The 17,331-nt window shown below is 44.5% G+C and overlaps 1 protein-coding gene across 1 annotated transcript in view; it reads right to left on the bottom strand.

Annotated features, from left to right (window-relative positions):
- Positions 1–17,331, bottom strand: part of LOC145356190 (leucine-rich repeat-containing protein 43-like) — a 39,481-nt gene that overhangs the window by 13,581 nt on the left and 8,569 nt on the right. Inside the window, 5 exon segments of the mRNA XM_080208801.1 lie at positions 1,856–1,967; positions 7,634–7,824; positions 12,086–12,324; positions 14,496–14,635; positions 14,820–14,930. Coding sequence (XP_080064927.1) covers positions 1,856–1,967; positions 7,634–7,824; positions 12,086–12,324; positions 14,496–14,635; positions 14,820–14,930 — 793 coding nt within the window.

Genomic DNA, 17,331 nt, shown 5'->3' with positions numbered 1-17,331 from the left:
GAAAGAAGATTACTGTCAACTCTTCTGGATTGAATTCTAACCCAGAGACACACTCACCCAGATGCCAGCAATGTGTTCGATGAAAATATTCTTGTTTCTGAGGCAAAAGGTGAAGTTCCACTCAATGGCACAATGGTTAGCACTGCTGCCTCAGTGATAGGGACCCAGGTTTGATCCCTGGCTTGGGTCACTGTGTAGAGTCTGCACGTTCTCCCCGTGTCTATGTGGGTTTCCTCTGGGTGCTCCCATTTTCCCCACAGTCCGAAAGACATGCTGGTTAGGTGTATTGGCCATGCAAAATTCTCCCTCAGCATACACAAACAGGTGCCAGAGTGTGGTGAATTGGGGATTTTCACAGGGATTTCATTGCAGTGTTAATGTAAGTCTACTTGTGACACTAATAAATAAACTTCAAAACACTTCAAAGTCTTGACCAGATAATCTAGGTGACAGTTTCAGTGCAGTGATAGGAAGAGTTGCACTGTCATAGGGACAGCCTTTTTGATGGGAAGTTAAACCCTCTTGGATTGATGTAAAATAAAACATTTGAAGATGAACGGGGTATCTCCACCACTTGCTTTGTGTCCTAGACTACATTTATTCCTCAACCATTATCATCATAACCAGAGAGAAACCAACATCTTGGCTAGAATTCTCCAGCCATTCACACCCTGTGCCAATACCAGTGAGAATTTGGCGCTCAGCCAAATCACGTTTACTGCAGTGGGACTGGAGAATCCCAGCCATGAGTGAGGTTGGAAAATTCCAGCCCTCAATGCTGATTGAGCGGCTTCTGCGATGTGGAAAATGGCAACTGTGTTTCCTAACCTCGAAACAACTCAAAAGCATTTTATTGACTGTAAAACACTTTCAAACATCCCAAATGTATGAAAAGCACAACATCAATCCAAAATCTTTCCTTTTTTTGCTTAAAACAAATATATCTTTTAAAATGGTAATGATTTCATGACAGATTCTTGTATTTGGTAAATGTTTTTGTGGCTTACTGCATTTGATGAAATTACATAAATCAAATCCAAGTGTGTAATTTAACCATTCACGTACAAAGTTATTAGACACTTTTATATTGAAGTTGTGGTCTGGAAGGAAAAATAAAGAAGTAAAAGTTTATTTATTTGTGTCACAAGTAGCTTACATTAGTACTGCAATGAAGTTGCTGTGAAAATCCCCTAGTTGAACCAGGTCCCTGGCACTGTGAGGCAGCAGTGCTAACCACCGTGCTGCCCCTAGGTACTTAGATAGAAAGTTGTGTTTTATTTGCTGTTATTTAATTTTATTTCCACATCCTAACCCAGATTTGCACCTTTACAGATAAGTACAGATGGAATGGCAGTTGTGAAAGTTTCAGATATTTATACCATTATTGAACCAAAGCACAGTTATCGCCTTTCTATCAAATACAAAAGTGGACCTCGGTTGGTGGATGGGATATGTGGAATTACTAATTTTATTTTTATACACATAAAAATTGTTTAATATCTGGGCTATGGATAATAAGGCCATTAGAATAACCATCCCAAAATTGCTGCATTTAATGTGAAGCAGGATAAGTATGTGAGTGGAAAGGGAGTACAGGGCTAGATTGACAGAGTTAGATAAGGAAAGCTGTGGGAGGTTCTATAGAGCTGGCTGGCATATAATAGTTCAATGTAGAAACCATTGTGTAATCTTCTCGCAGAGAGAGTGACAGCAACGTGTCAAAGGGGGCACAAGTGATGTACAACTCTTTTTGCTTTAAATAACATCAAGGCAGAATGTTTAAATAGGATGGCCACAAAGCCTATATTTGAATATTTCAGGAACTTAAACATGGCAATTTAACAATTAATTTTACCATACGAGTAGTGGTCTTTTTGACTGAGTGAAGTGCCCAAGGCTGAATTAGGAGAAGTTGGTTCTGGGGACGTTAGCATGCCACTGAGGGATTTTTCACTTTGTGTCTCCACCTGTGGAAAACATTTTATAAAAAACTTAAAGGGAGAGACTAACCATCAATATCCACTTAAAAAAAATCAATGACACAATAATATAATTATTATTCACACTCTTTTAGTCTGGGTCATAATTCTTTAGGACTGCTTTTTAAAAATGATACATATTAACATCATAATAATTGAGGAAAAACACCAAGTTATGTCCAGAAATATTGAACTGTAAATAAGACCGATGGACATCCAGCCAAAGATGGTGAATTGCTGATGAGTGACACTCAAGAGAGAGACAAAGGAACCACACTCTGGCTGCGATTCTCCCAAAAGCACTGAATTGGTGGGAAAAAATCCTGACTGTTTTCTCAGTTCAGCTTTTCACCTGAATCTCCCCACTCTGTGTGCTGCAGAGCTCTCAATCATGAATCTCATTAAAAACCCAGGGGACAGGGCTTATTCTGGCCAGAGTCTGACAGTTCTGGAACTCTGTGCATGCGCAGTGGCCCCAGTCTGGCAGTCTCCCTGTTTGCTGGTCAGCCCGGGACCCCCACAGTGCTGCCTCTCCAGCACCCCTATGGCCCAATCATGGTCCCCACAGCAATTCCCAGGCCAAGCTCTGACCACCCCCCCCTGCCCTGGACTGCCCCAATGTACAGCCCACCACCCCCAGCTGTGGTGATCCCCCCACCCCCCTCAGCCTGGCAGATGCCCCCCTGGCAGACCACCACCAACATCCCCCCCCTCACTCAGCCTGCCCCAATCATTGCCCTCCCTCCATCCCAGACCAATCCTGCCTGTGGAGTGACAGCGGAACCTCTCATCCCTACCAATCACCCTAGGCCCCACCCACAAGGCACTGCTTGATGTCCTGTGGGCAGAACCAAGGTGCCCCCTGACCATGGGCACTTTGCCACTTGGGCACTGCCAGTGGGCATAGGCTAGCACTGCCAGGATGCCCATGCCCAGGGGGCACCATACACCCACCACCTGATCCCCTGGGGGGCCTGATTGCCTCCCCCTTCACTCCAGCATGGTCTCATGCTAGTTCCCCGAACATGGGGAGATAGTCTGAACCCTGCCAGAATGAAGTACTCCTGCCAGGGTGGGAGATTCGATTGGAACCTGAAAGTTTCCGATAATTAGCTTTAAAATACATTTAAAACATATTTTAAAAGATTCTTCCCACCGGTTTGCAGTGCGGTCTGACTGACAATTGTTTGCCAGCTCTGGGAGATGTGCATGCATTCCTGGCGCACGTGCAAATCCTGGAACAAGGCCAGCGACGCGCATCTGCCACCACGACCTGCCAGAAACATTGCAGGTCGCGATGGGAGAATCGCGGCCTCTGCAGACAAAGTTACTTCTAATTAATACAGAAACTAACTGCCACCTCTGGTAGAGACTTGAGGCTTGAGAAAGATTGAAGAAATTGGGGCTCTTTTCCCTTGAAAGACGGTGACTGAGGGGGGATCTAATAGAGGTATATAAGATTATGAAGGGTATAGATAGAGTAAACAGAGGTAAGCTATTTCCTATAATAGAGTCACGTAGGACAAGGGGCCATGGACTTAAGGTGAGGGGGGAGAGGTACAACACAGATATATTAGAGGGAGGTTTTTCACACAGAGGGTAGTGGGGGTGTGGAATGCTCTGCCAAGTAAGGTGGTGGAGGCAAACACGCTAGAGTCCTTTAAGAGTAACTTAGACAGGCACACGACTGAGTTGGAGATGGGTGGATATAGGAGAACCTTTAAATAAGGCTCATTAGCATTGGGGTGTCCCTAGAAATGTAAATGGGTATAGTATGATAATAATGTTTTTCTCTTTTCATTCACAGGTTTTAAGTCGGTCCACCTCGTGTCCAACGAGGGGCATACACGTGATGGGTCGTACTGGGGCTGCTCTTGGTTGTTCAAGATTGGCCTAGTGCTTCATGTTGTTAGTGTGTGCCTAAACTGGACCAGATACTGGGCAAGACGACAGCTCAGTGACTATCACTGATTGCTGTGCAGACACATGGATTTGGGCCAGTGTCTGTGGGAGTTTGCACATTCTCCCCGTGCTTGCGTGGGTTTTCTCCGGGTGCTCCGGTTTCCTCCCACACCCCAAAGATGTGCTATTAGGCTGATTGGCAGGAATAAATTGTCCCTAAATTAGTTTCCCTCAATTTGGATGGCCATAAAACATTAGATAGGGGTCATGGGTAGAAGGGGGGTGTTGAGATGGCAGCGCGGGCTCGTTGGGCCGAAGGGCCTGTTTCCCGGGCTGATTTTGTTCTTTGTTCTTTGAGACAATGAGAGGTAGTGGAAGGTGGGTATCAGCTCAAGAAATACCTTGTGCATAATGACCCAGATGGATTTGTGGATTCCACCATCCCTGGAATATATAATGACTAGGATAAACTCTGGAATCTGGAAACTAACTATTCGCCTGCTGAAGTCAGCACTGCTGGAATCACAAATCACAATAGCCGCAACACTCAATCATCTACTCCTCACAAGTTAAAGACTGTTTCATATCTTTTTTTGACTACCTACTTTAGACTGAATTCTCAATTTAAATCTGTGTGTAGGTGTTTTGTCATTTTCTTGCATTTAATAAGTTTAAGTTTATTTATTTGTGTCACAAGTAGGTTTACACTAACATTGTAACGAAGCTACTGTGAAAATCCCCTGGTTGCCACACTCCGGTGTTTGTTTTTGTACATTAAGCAAGACTTTAGCATGGCTGATGCACCTAACCAGCACACCTTTTGGACTGTGGGAGGAAACTGGAGCACCCAGAGGAAACCCTTGCAGACACGGGGAGAACGTACAGACTCCACACAGACAGTGACCCAAGCTGGGAGTCGAACCCATGTCCCTGGAACATGAGGCAGCAGTGCTAACCACTGTGCTGCCCAGTAGTTAATAAGCTCACTCTTTCTTTGAGTCAAGAAAGCCTGGTTAAACTGGCTCCTTTAAAAACATAAATATTGCGTTTGGAAAAAGGTATTTGTGCATTTGCAAAGGAAGGGACGCTTTTTAGATGAATTTTGTTGCAGCCAGCAGAGGGGATTGACTACAGAAAGAGAGTTGGTTCATCTGTCCTCACCTGGGCATAGCAATTTCAATGTTCTCACCCAGGTTAACCAGCTTGGGGGAACCTCACCTAGGGAAAGGTTGTAACACTTACTAAGACAGTCTTTAAAATTACTCAATAATTTCGCATTACAAAAGAAAAGCTGTTCCTTATTAAAGAATTTTAAATCATGATTTAGTAACAGTTTTAAAGAGAGTTTAACTTTGGTTCCGCAACCTCAATCAAGATGTTTTAAAGTTGCACGTAAATGACTTCCAGGGGAAGCTTTGGAGTCTCAGAGGTTTCTGGAGTCTAAAAAGTTCCTGCCTCCATCAACATGTGGTTTGCAAATCTTGAAGAGGAACTACCTAATTTCTAATACAATTGTATTACATGTGAATGATGAGAATGGATACAAGTTCCTGATAAGGGGGGGAAAGGTTCAGTGGAGATGCGCGGGGAGATTTCTTTTTACAGAGAGGGTGGGGGCTTGGAATATATTGCCAAGTGGTTGAGGCAGTTACGTTAGCCACATTTAAGTCTTATCTCTTTAGGCATATGAACAAATGGGGAATAGGGGATGTAAGTGGTTGGTTTAGAAGGGCCTGTTCCTGTGCTGTACTGTTTTTTGTTTATTCTTTGATAATATTAGCCAAATTTTGTCATATGCTGAAAACAAATGTAGAAAGATTTGGCAAACTCATTTTAATGAAGGAGGCACCCCTTTCTGTACATGCATAGGCCAACTTCCCCCCTTTCAACAAGCCCCACTACAGATTTCAGCGGCTATAAGAGCAATGTCCTTCCCAAAAAAGAACCTTTCACCTGCTTCACTGGACATAAGTGTTCCATGGCAACAACAATTTTGATTTAAACAGCATCGTTGATATAATAAAAAGCCCCAAAGTGCTTTACAATTGTATTATGAAGTTTGACATTGAGCCACATTGGAGATATTAGACCAGACAAAGCTTGGTCGAGGAGATAGGCTCCTGAAACTAACATCTCAGCCGGAATTGTCCAGCCTTTCACGCCCTGCGCTGCTGCCAGCGAGAATGGAGGAGAGAGGGTAAGAGAGACGTGGAGGGAATTCCAGACCTTAGCAACTCCAAAGGCACAGCCAGCAAAGTTGAAGCACTGGATTGACTTAAGAGGCTATTCTTGGCTGAATGCAGAGATCTTGAACGTTGTAGGGCTGCAGGAGATTATAAAGATAGTGAAGAGTGATAATGAATAATAGGATAAGAATTGAGGTATTTATTAACTGGGAACTATGCAAATCAACAAACACAGGAAAGATGGGTGATGGGACATGGTCTGAGTTGGGCATTGGAATTTTGAATGGGCTCAAGTTTATAGCAATTAGAAATAGGGAGGTGAGTTAGGAGTGCATTAAAATAAGCAAGTTTAGAAGAAACAAAGGCAGCAGATGACAAGTTCATAGAATCCCTACCATACAGAAGGAGACCATTCAGCCCATGGAGTTTGCACTGACCACAATCCCCTCATATTTACCCTGCTAATCTCCCTGACACTCAGGGAAAATTCAGCATGGGCAATCATTCTAACCCGCACATCTTTCTGGCTGTGGGAGGAAACCAGAACCCCCAGAGGAAACCCATGCAGACACAGGGAGAATATGCAGACTCCACACAGACAGTGACCTAAGCCAGGAATTGAACCTAGGTCCCTGGCTTTGTGAGACGACAGCAGTGCTAACCACTGTGCCACTCATGTTGGAAGGTGCTACAAGGTGGAAATAGGCAGTCTTAGTAATACTGCAGATGTTTGAACACTGATCTTGGGGTTAAAGATGATAGCAAGGGTGCAAAAAGTCTGATTCCATTTCAGAATATTGCCAGAGAGTGGGATGAAGTTGATGGCAAGGGAACTGGTGGCAAGGATCTGTGATGGGAACTGAAAACAATGGCTTCAGTCTTCCCAACATTTGATTGAAGCAACATTTCCCCCAAAGTCTTTCTTCAACTACAAGGTGGAAGTCAAGACTCCAACAACACACAAGCTGAACACCATCCAGGACAAAGCAGCCAATTGATTGACACCCCATCCATCACCTTAAACATTAACTCCCTCCCCTACTAGCACACAGTGGCAGCAGTGTGCACCACCGGATGCACTGCAGAAACTTCCCACGGTTGCTTTGACAGTACCTTCCAAAACTGCAACATCCCCCACCTAGAAGAACAAGGGCAAGAGATGTATAGGAATATTGCCATCCCTCATTACAAAAGTGATGGCATTTGGAAAGCACTGAAGTGGCTGTAAAATGCATTGCCTGGTCCTAAGATTATAAAAGGCATTATACAATTGCACAGTCTTTCTATCTGTCTGTGGTTGCATTCATAGAACGAATAATTAATGGAACTATACTTGCAACTGGTTGAACCTTGCCAAACACAACTGAATGCATCCTAAAGCTGACCAAGTGAACAATTCTTCCTACAATGTATTCAACATAGTTTCATACTCTTAACTCTTTTATATGAGATCCTTGCACTCGCTGTTAATAGTGATGACAGCTGGTAGCCAAGTTGTTCCACAATGCACCTCATCCAGAATTCACCAATAACAGATGAAAAATTGAAAGAGATTATTTGACTCACCAGTTCATCTTTTTCCACTGATTCATTCGATGCACTGGGGACTTCGGGATTTTCAAGGAACTCATAGGTCACATGGTAACTGGACTTGATGGTCGGAAATTCCGGCATCTCCTCCAGAGGGTCAATGGGGTTGGGAATACCGGTAACATTTCCTATTTGTATTGTTACATGGGTGTCATGAACAATGAAACCTGGAGCAAGACATACAATAGGTGAAAAGGATAAGGGATGAAAGCATTGCCTCGGTTTGGAGATTGAACTCAGTTTGCCATTATTACATGAACAATAAACTGAAACAAATTTGGGTGGAAAAGCCCAAATGTTTAATTAAAATCAAAACAGTAATTGCCACAAATTGTAGTATTGGCAGGAAAAAACTAAATTGACATTTTGAATGCATTTTTCTTTATTCATTCCTGGGACATGGGCGTCACTGGCTGGCCAGCGTTTATTGCCCATCCCTAGTTGCCCGAGGGCAGTTGAGAGTCAACCACATTGCTGTGGCTCTGGAGTCACATGTAGGCCAGACCAGGTAAGGATGGCAGATTTCCTTTCCGAAAGGACGTTAATGAACCAGATGGGTTTTTCCGACAATGGTTTCATGGTCATCAGTAGATTCCTAATTCCAGATTTTTTAAAAATTGAATTCAAATTCATCCATGGCAGGATTTGAACTGGGGCTCCCAATACATTAGCTGAACTTCTGGACTAATAGTCTAGTGATAATATCCCTAGGCCATTGCCTCCCCTGAATTGTATTGATCCAAATGTTATGCTGAAAATGTTCATTTGCCTTTTTTTTTTATATGCTAATTGAACCCAGGAAACACAATAACTTCCACTTCTTCAATGCCTTTAACATAGTAAATATTTCAAGATGCTTTCCAGCCGTTTCTGTTTTTTCATATTTTTCTTTCGGCCTTTACACTTGTTGAAGTTGCATACCATCCTGATATTTCATGTGGCCAACTCTGCTATATACAGTTTCACAGATTTGTTGCAAAGTGTATTTCTCCTTTCTCAATCTCTCGCTGGGAAGATGCTGGAAAGGGTTGTGCAAGTCTCTCTCTAGCTGTCTTGCAAAGTGAGGAAGATGCTTGCCACAGAGCCCACAATGAGCGCTTTTGCACGGAGTCTTTTAACATGGGGATGCAGTTCTGGCGGACCTGGATATTCCTCCTGCTCCTACCACCTGCCATCGGGAGGACTTACTGGCTGACAATAAACCAACTCAGCTACACCTCAAACACGCCTTCTATGGCCAACAAATCCTGGGTGAGACTTGAACCCAAAGCTGGTGGCTCAGAAATAGGGAGACTCTGCTCGCTGCATCACATGATCTCCTGCTGTTGTGAGCCTGATCTCGTCTATACGGTTACCTTTGGTAGAATTCCTTCAACTTAATTCCTGCTGGAACCTGTTTTCCTCTCCAGCAGGTTTTAACTGAGCCATGACATTAGCTCCCCACGTCCAGCTACCCTCCTGAACAACTGGGGAGGAGGATGTAGGCTGGATCACACACGGGATCTGTCATTGAAGGCCCTGTTTAAAGGAACTTTGACAGGTGTCAGTGAATGCTGCAGGAATTCTTGCTGTGGGGACCAGCAAACACAGACAATGGAAGTGAGACATGAGAAAGCTGCCACCACCCTTGGTTCCCAGACTTGTGCCGGGAGGGAATGATGGATGCAGTCAGGACCAGGAGAAAAGTCCTCTTTCCCAAGGACTGGTGCAGGAGGCTAGCCAGCCTTATGGATCAGGTTTCCTTGGAAGTAGCACTGGTTGAGAGCAGGAGGAATAGGAGGTCTCCGTGATCTGGTCTCATTGCCAGAAAGGTTTAACAGCCTCATTATTTCCAGCAAAGCAAGTGATCCCCTTAGCAGCCTCCTTCTGATACACCTTCTGTCACATGTTATCCTTTCCCTGCAGCATCTTCCTCAAACTTCATTCCAACATTTCACACTCAGGAGAGGCAATGGCCTAGCGGTCATATTGCACAACTATTGATCCAAAAACTCAGCTTATGATCTGGGGACCCGGGCTTAAATCCTACCAGGGCAGATAGTGGAATTTGAATCTAAAGAAAATCTGGAATCTACTGATGACCATAAAACCGTTGTCAATTGTTGGGAAAACCCATTTGGTTCACTATTGCCCTTTAGGGAAGGAAATCTGTCATCCTTACCCAGTCTGGTCTATGTGACTCCAGAGCCACAGTGATGTGGTTGATTCTTAACTGTCCTTGGGCAACTAGGGTTGGCCAGCTAGTGACACTCGAGTCCCTCAAATGAATAAAAAAACTCACACCCGTCTGCAACCTATTGCCCGCTGTCATGAATGTGCCAACAGGTTAAAAGCCACTAGGATTTCAAAGGATATGAAACCCAGTAACAAGGTTAGCAGTGTAGACAGCACAAAACAAATACATTGTCCTGCAGGAGGCAGTGTTCATCTAGCAGCCTGAGGTGCTGAGTCCAGCTAGCAGCCTGTAAGCCAGTGCTGGTTAGCAGACCAGAAAGAAAAATGCAGAAAACCTTTGTGAAGGTAGTTAAAACCCATATCTTTGCTGAATCAAGAAGAAACATTCCCCAAAATAGCTCCTCAATTGTATACAGTGTGATAGCTAGAAGCTGGCCTTTACATATAGATCTATTGAAATGGTCGTTGTTTGGGAAGAGGGAAATCATGAAAGAGTTTAGGTCTTGTAAATGTACTTTGGATCAGAAGGGTAATTCCTACTTAAACTGTGTGGGTTTGTTTAGTAGTCTAGTACGTAACTGTCTTAAATGATTATAGTCCTGTTCATGTCTATGTGTCTTTTCTTTATTGTAATAAATAGTCTTCAGCTTGATGTGTCAAATGACCTCCTTCTGCACTGTAAGGATTCTATGATTCTGTGTTATGTTACTGTTCTCGCTGCGTATTACACGTGGCCCCTCACACCATTGCTGTATACACCACCATGAATTGGTGATCCAGCTGGGACACCCTGCCAGTTGAGGGTGCGTGATATCCATTTGCATTTGTTCCACAGTCATCCTTCTGATGTTTCCTATTCATCCTCAACACTCATTCCACCTCACGCACGTAATTTGTTGCCTATTTTTCACCAGAAAAGAGGGTCCACAACTTCAATGAGGGGCAAATGATCAGGGTTGGACCTGTTAACCATTCCCATCCTCTGGAGGAGGGAGCCCAACAGGTCAGCAGGGACAGACAGGGTGAGACTAGTATTGGACGTTGGTGAAGGAGAGACGGGGTAGATCAGAGAGACCTGGTGACATTACGCTGCAAGTTTGCAATCAGATCACCATTTTCCAATGAATGATGAGTTTCTGTCTTTGAATTATTGTGTATTATCATTTATCTGCTTCAAATAGCCCACCGGAGGTGTTCCTCAGAGGGAGGTGGGCACTCTGAGAATGCAGCATCACATTACTCCTGCAAACCTTCCATCAGCGCAGATACACACATCTCTGTTGGTTCAGTGCCTCAGTTGGACAGTGTGGTACATGGTAAGAAACACACCATATGTAGGAGCGGGTGCTAAAGACAGGGACACAGATCTCAGCTGGACGTGGACCCTGAGCCTAGGGACATCCTCAGGGGGAAAAGGGGAAGTTGAGGTGCAGCAATGGGAGGCGTCTGAATTTCCAGAAGCTGTGCAGGAGACGTGTCCGTTGTAGCAAGGACCCAGACCCAGCGCAAACATTGATGTCAGGTCAGCTGGTGAAATACAGCAAGGCAGAGACAGACGCTCACATCTGGGATGCTTCATGCTCCCCCTCTGTGAGGCCCCCCCATGACGCCCCGCCCCTTGGTGATGTGTCAGCCTGCCCACCAGTGAGGGCTTTGCCCTTGCCTGCCCAGCCCTCCTCAGCCCCAACCTGGGTGCTGAGTCACCCCTGCAGCCGTTCCCCTTGATGACAGGTGTGCTGGTGGCTCTATGGACTCTGCTCTCACTCCCCATTCTCCCCAGTCTGGTCGCCCAGGCCTCCCCACCCAGACATGCTCTGGTCAATTTGCCCCACTTCGCTCCAGAAACCACGCCTGGCCCTGGCATCTCCAGACTACTTCGTGTTCACCTCTCATTCCAGTGGCTCAGCCTGGAGCCTCGACCATCGCTTGTGAGCCTGGCTGGCTGCTTGACTGTTTTACCTGGCCCGTGGCCTTGCCCTGGCCAGTCTGGTTGCCTCCCAGCCCTCCCACTCCCAGCCCTCCCACTCCCAGCCCTCCCACTCCCAGCCCTGGCCTCCAGTCGTGTTGCCTCATTGCTCCCCAAAAACCAGGCAAATTCAGGGTTACCAGATTCTGATTGGTGCTCCCCCATTCACCTCTCAGTATGGGCCTCCTCCATTGGCCGGGGCCCTGCGCTGCGGCCCTGTAAGTCAGGCTGTCGGCTGCCAAAGGAGTTCTCAATATTAACAAGTGATAAGTACTTAAAATGCTTACCGGAGTGTTTAGAAATGCCCTTGAAATGATGTCTTTCATCTGGAGTTATCAACACATCATCCAGGGAAATAAGCTTTGGCAGACTATCGAGTATAAAACCACGGTAATTGGGGAGAAGAGCCAGTGGGTTGCCCAGGAGAATAAGATTCTTCAGGTTTGGCAGGACATTAAGCTGGGTGACAATGCCCTGCAGATTCACAAAGTCATTGAAACTCAAATCCAGAGATATTAAATTGGGCCTACATTACAAAAAGACAAAGAAGATCCATTACTGGGAGCATTACTGAGACATCAAGAAAGCCTCTGAATTCAATTTGTTGTTAACAGAGTTCAAAGTTCATGTAAGCCAGGGGACACACTAAACAATCCTGCCACAAACTCCAACAGGCGAGTTTTCAAATTATTTTCGCTAATTATTTCCCACAGTCCAGATTCAAATAGATCTTGGCCTGGTTACACTCTGACAACAGGAAATTCTAGAAGCTTCCCTACAACGCTAATTGCGCCATTCAGAAACTATCAGCAATGCAAATTTTATAGCCAATTGCAATCTGCAGTTAGCGTTAACGTAAAGGTTTCTGGTTTGACAGTTATCATTAACTCTAGTAATTATATATCTGTCCGGTGTCAATCTGACACCTTATATAATAGGGTTTATTGGAAATCTTTGAGAAAGAAGGCCGAGGGTTCAGAGATATTAGAACTATGGTTGTACATACACCACATGGCCTGCAACTGTTCAAGAAAGCAGCTCACCACCACCTTCTCAAGGGGAATTAAGGATGGGCAATAAACACTGGCCCAGCCGAAAATGCCCACATCCCTCCATTCAAAAAAAAAACACGGGCACGTCATCACAGTGGTGGTCACATCCCAAGAATGAATTTTTAAAAATTTTCTGACTTTATCCACCAAAAAATGTACAAATCCGGTGTAAGACAGAAGTTACTGTATGAATCGAGGCTGTTTGGCTCACATTTCTCTAGATGAAAGCAGGTTATTACTGCAATCTATTGAATCTCTACAGGCCCATTGGGGCTGCACTGACTCTTGGACAGAATATCCTACCCAGGCCCACCCCCTGCCTTATCCACATAACCCCCTGCATTCACTTCGCAAATCCACCCCAACCCACGCATACTAAGGGACAATTTAACATGGTCAATCCATCTAACTTGTGCATCTTTGGACTGTGGGAGAAACCAGAGCACCCAGAAGAAACCCATGCAGACATGGGGAGAATGTGCAGACTCCACACAGACAGTGACCCACGCACAGGAATCAAACACTTAGCAAACTAGGTGGCGTAGTTTATCCCTGAGATCTGGTCAAATCCAGCCCCACCAATAATACCCCGAGTGCAGTAGCTGTGCCACAAAAAATGCTGCCAGTCTCCCTCATACGCCAGCACCTGATTGGTCATCCTATTCTTTCAAGCCACCGCCTGTCTCCAATTGGGACAAGCAGCCTGTTATTGGATGCCGCCTGTAAGATAGTTCTGGAGGACAGGTTACTGACATGATTAGGGTTGGGACCCAGAAATCTTTGAAGTGCAGAAAATTTCAACCCACATGTACTGGCACAGTGGTTAGCACTGCTGTCTCACCGCGCCAGAGACCCGAGTTCGATTCCCAGCTCGGGTCACCACCTGGGTGGATCTTGCATGTTCTCCCTGTGTCTGCATAGGTTTCCTCTAGGTGCTCCACTTTCCACCCACAGTTCGAAAGACGTGCTGGTTACGTGCATTGGCCATGCTAAACTCTCCCTCAGTGTACCCGAACAGGCACCTGAGTGTGGCGATGAGGGGATTTTCACTGTAAATTTATTGCAGTGTTAGTGTAAGCCTACTTGTGACACTAATAAATAAACTTTAAAACTTTCATCAACTCCCAGAATCTCAGACCATAGAACACCTCACATCAACCTGTGTACTAAGACCTGTTGTGGCAGGTATTTCAGTTCTGCAGCATCTGATGAGGCCATCGAGTGGATAGCTGAACTAGATGTCCCCTTATCAGCTTTTCCTGTCATATGTATGATGCTGATGGTTTAGCTCAGTTGACTGGATAGCTTGTTAGTGATGCCAAGTAGCACCAGCAGCGCAGGTTCAATTCCCGCACTGGCAAATGTGATTCATGAGGTGTGATGATCCTCAGATTAAATTACTACCAGTCAGCTCTCCCCCTCGAGGAGAAAGCAGCCTATGGTCATCCAGAACTAAGGTGACTTTACCTTTAATAGCAATATCTATTATACCTTTATGGTCTACTGAACAATGGTAAGAAGTCTGACAACACCAGGTTTAAGTCTTAAACCTGGTGTTGAGAGACTTCTTACTGTGTTTACCCCAGTCCAACGCCGGCATCTCCACATCATGACTATTGAACAATGCCAGAGTTAATATATTTACCAAAACATTCCTGAGAAATAATTATACTCAGAGTCCTGTGAAAGTTTGTTGTGTGCGAGCCCGAGGTACTGCAGCATTGGCGGTGGGCTATTGCACAGTTCTTTCACAGAGGAAATCTCATTGGAACACAGCTCCAGAACCTGTAACAGGGCAAACAAAATTGTATTTCAAACTTGGCTCTTACTGCCGGTTAAACGTCACCATCCACAGAGGATGTAACGTAATCATTCCAAAATCTATTGCTGATAATAGAAAAAGAAAACACCAATCACACAAAAATCACATCATTGCTGGAGATTTGAGAATATCCCCCTCCTCTTTTACCTTTAGCTTCCTGGGAAGGTTGGCTGCGTTTACTGAATGGATTCTATTGACACTTAGAATAAGTTCCTCCAGGTTCTGAAATTTCAACATGTTCTTATCAACCTCACACACCTACGGGAGTGAAATAAAAACAGAAGATATAATGTTGATTTGTGATTATCAGTCCCAGATTGGGGAGGCTTACAGGATCTGCCTATCTTAGCGCATGACTTGCAAAAGGCTAGCATGCAGGGACAGCAAGTGATTAGGAAATGTAATAGAACGTTATCATTTATTGCAGGGAAAGTTGAATACAAAAATTGGGAGGTTATGTTTCAGTTCTACAGCGCTCTCGTGAGACCACATCTGTATTAATTGAGTAAAGTGTTGATCACCTTATTTAAGGGAGGAAGTAAATGCATTGGAAGCTATTCAGGGAAGGTTCACGGACTAAAGGGATCAAGGGATATGGGAGGAAGGGGGGGTTCAGGATATTGAATTTGATGATCAGCCATGATCAATATGAATGGTGGAGCAGGCTTGAAGGGCCGAATGGCCTACTCCTGCTTCTAGCTTCTACATTTCAATATTAATGGAATGGGTGGGTTGTCTTATAAGGAAAGGTTGGACAGCCTGGGGTCTTGTGTGGAGAGAATGTTTCCTCTTGTGGGAGAATTGAGAACTAGAAGTCACTGTTTAAAAATAAGGGGTCATCCATTTAAAACGGACATGAGGCAAAACTTGATTTCTCAGAAGGTCATGAATCTTTGGAACGTTCTTCCTGAAAAGGTAATGGAAGCAGAATCTTTGCATATTTTTAAGGCAGAGGTGGACAGATTTTTGCCAACCGTGGGGGTGATAGGTCAATGGGGAGGGGGGGTGGCTGGTGGCAGACTGCAGATTTGAGGTTATGATCTTAGTAAATGACAGAACAGGGTACAGGGTTAAGGGGCTGGATGGCCTGCTCCTTGTTCATATGTTTGTAGTCACACTCTTTAACTATTTGCTTTCCTGTATCTAAGAGTCTAATAACTTCTGCATCTGCCAAGTTATAAGCCAGCTTGCTTTGACTATTTAACCTAAGTTGAAAGAGTTCCATGGGAGGTAGATTAAATAAGACGGGTTTACTCGGGCCCAATGCATTTGGGATATGCACCCATTACATTCAATCCAACACTCAGCACAATATGATGCAATAACTTGCCATCCACTGTTGATCCACCTGAAGGAACTCTTCAATTGTAGGCAATAAAATAAAACAAGACTTACACCAATTTATAAATCAAAGAAAAAGGTTGAATAAAGAAACTTCAATACTCTAACAGTTGAGGCCAAACTCCCACAAACCCCAGCAGCTTCTTATTTATATTGAGTCAGCTGGTCATCTGACCACCACGTCACTGATTACATAGTTTAGTGGGTCAGCTGACCCTTATAACATGTTACCATCGGTCACATGACAACAGATCTAATGTTATCACTGGTTACATCTGAACACCCATATTCAGATTGAAAGAAGTTGTAGAGAATCTTGAATTTATATCATGACTTTCATGTCTTCAGATTGTCCCCAAAGTATTTCCCAATCAATTAATTACTTTTGCAGTGTAGTCAAAGTTGTTATTATTGAAATGGTGAGTTTGTTTCCCCTTTGGGCCACTTAATTGGTCCCTTCTGTTTGTGCCACCTTTTGATGATCTGATCAATCAGAAAACATCACATTCTCCATCTTAACCATTATTCTCCATTGCTTTGTCTGTCATACGAGGAGATTCAGTTAGGATTCTATTCAATGAAATTTAGAAGAGTGAGAGGGGATTTCATAGAAACTTATAAAATTCTGACAGTGTTAGACAGGGTAGATTCAGAAAGAATGTTCCCGATGGTGGGGGAGTCCAGAACTAGGGATCATAGTTTGAGGATAAGGGGTAAAGCTTTTAGAACTGAGGTGAGAGAAATTTCTTCAACCAGAGGGTGGCGAATGTGTGGGATTCACTACCACAGAATGTAGTTGAGGCCAAAATGTCTGATTTCAAGAATAAAGTAGAATTAGCTCTAGGGACTAAAGGGATCAAGGGATATGGGAGGAAGGGGGGGTTCAGGATATTGAATTCGATGATCAGCCATCATCAAAATGAATGGTGGAGCAGGCTCAAAGGGCCGAATGGCCTACTCCTGCTTCTAGCTTCTATGTTTCTATGATTAACCATGGCTCAGGGAGTCTGAGATCATACTGCTGTTCCTTTGCAAGACGCAGTTCATCTGTCACCAATCTCTCCACCCCGCATGCCCCACTTCATATCATCCTGATACTCTCCTCTTCTTTAAAGCAATCTGGCACGTCTTCTCTCCCTCTACCTCTTGGTCCATGCTGCTTCTCCTGTCTGATGTTGCTGCACTGGGGCATTGGTTTCTATGGCACACCATTTCTGCAATCTCTGATCTGACCAAACTACTGGGAGAATTCCCAGCAACAGTGTGAGTGAATATTCAGTCCTCCAAGGCAGCTGGAAACGCAGGAACTGGCAGCAAT

The sequence above is a fragment of the Carcharhinus amblyrhynchos genome, chromosome 20 (assembly GCF_965287045.1).
Source record: "Carcharhinus amblyrhynchos chromosome 20, sCarAmb.v2.hapA, whole genome shotgun sequence".
In the NCBI taxonomy this organism is placed as follows: domain Eukaryota; kingdom Metazoa; phylum Chordata; class Chondrichthyes; order Carcharhiniformes; family Carcharhinidae; genus Carcharhinus; species Carcharhinus amblyrhynchos.
Note: the sequence above shows the minus strand (reverse complement) of the source record. Positions and strands in the feature narration are given on the sequence as shown.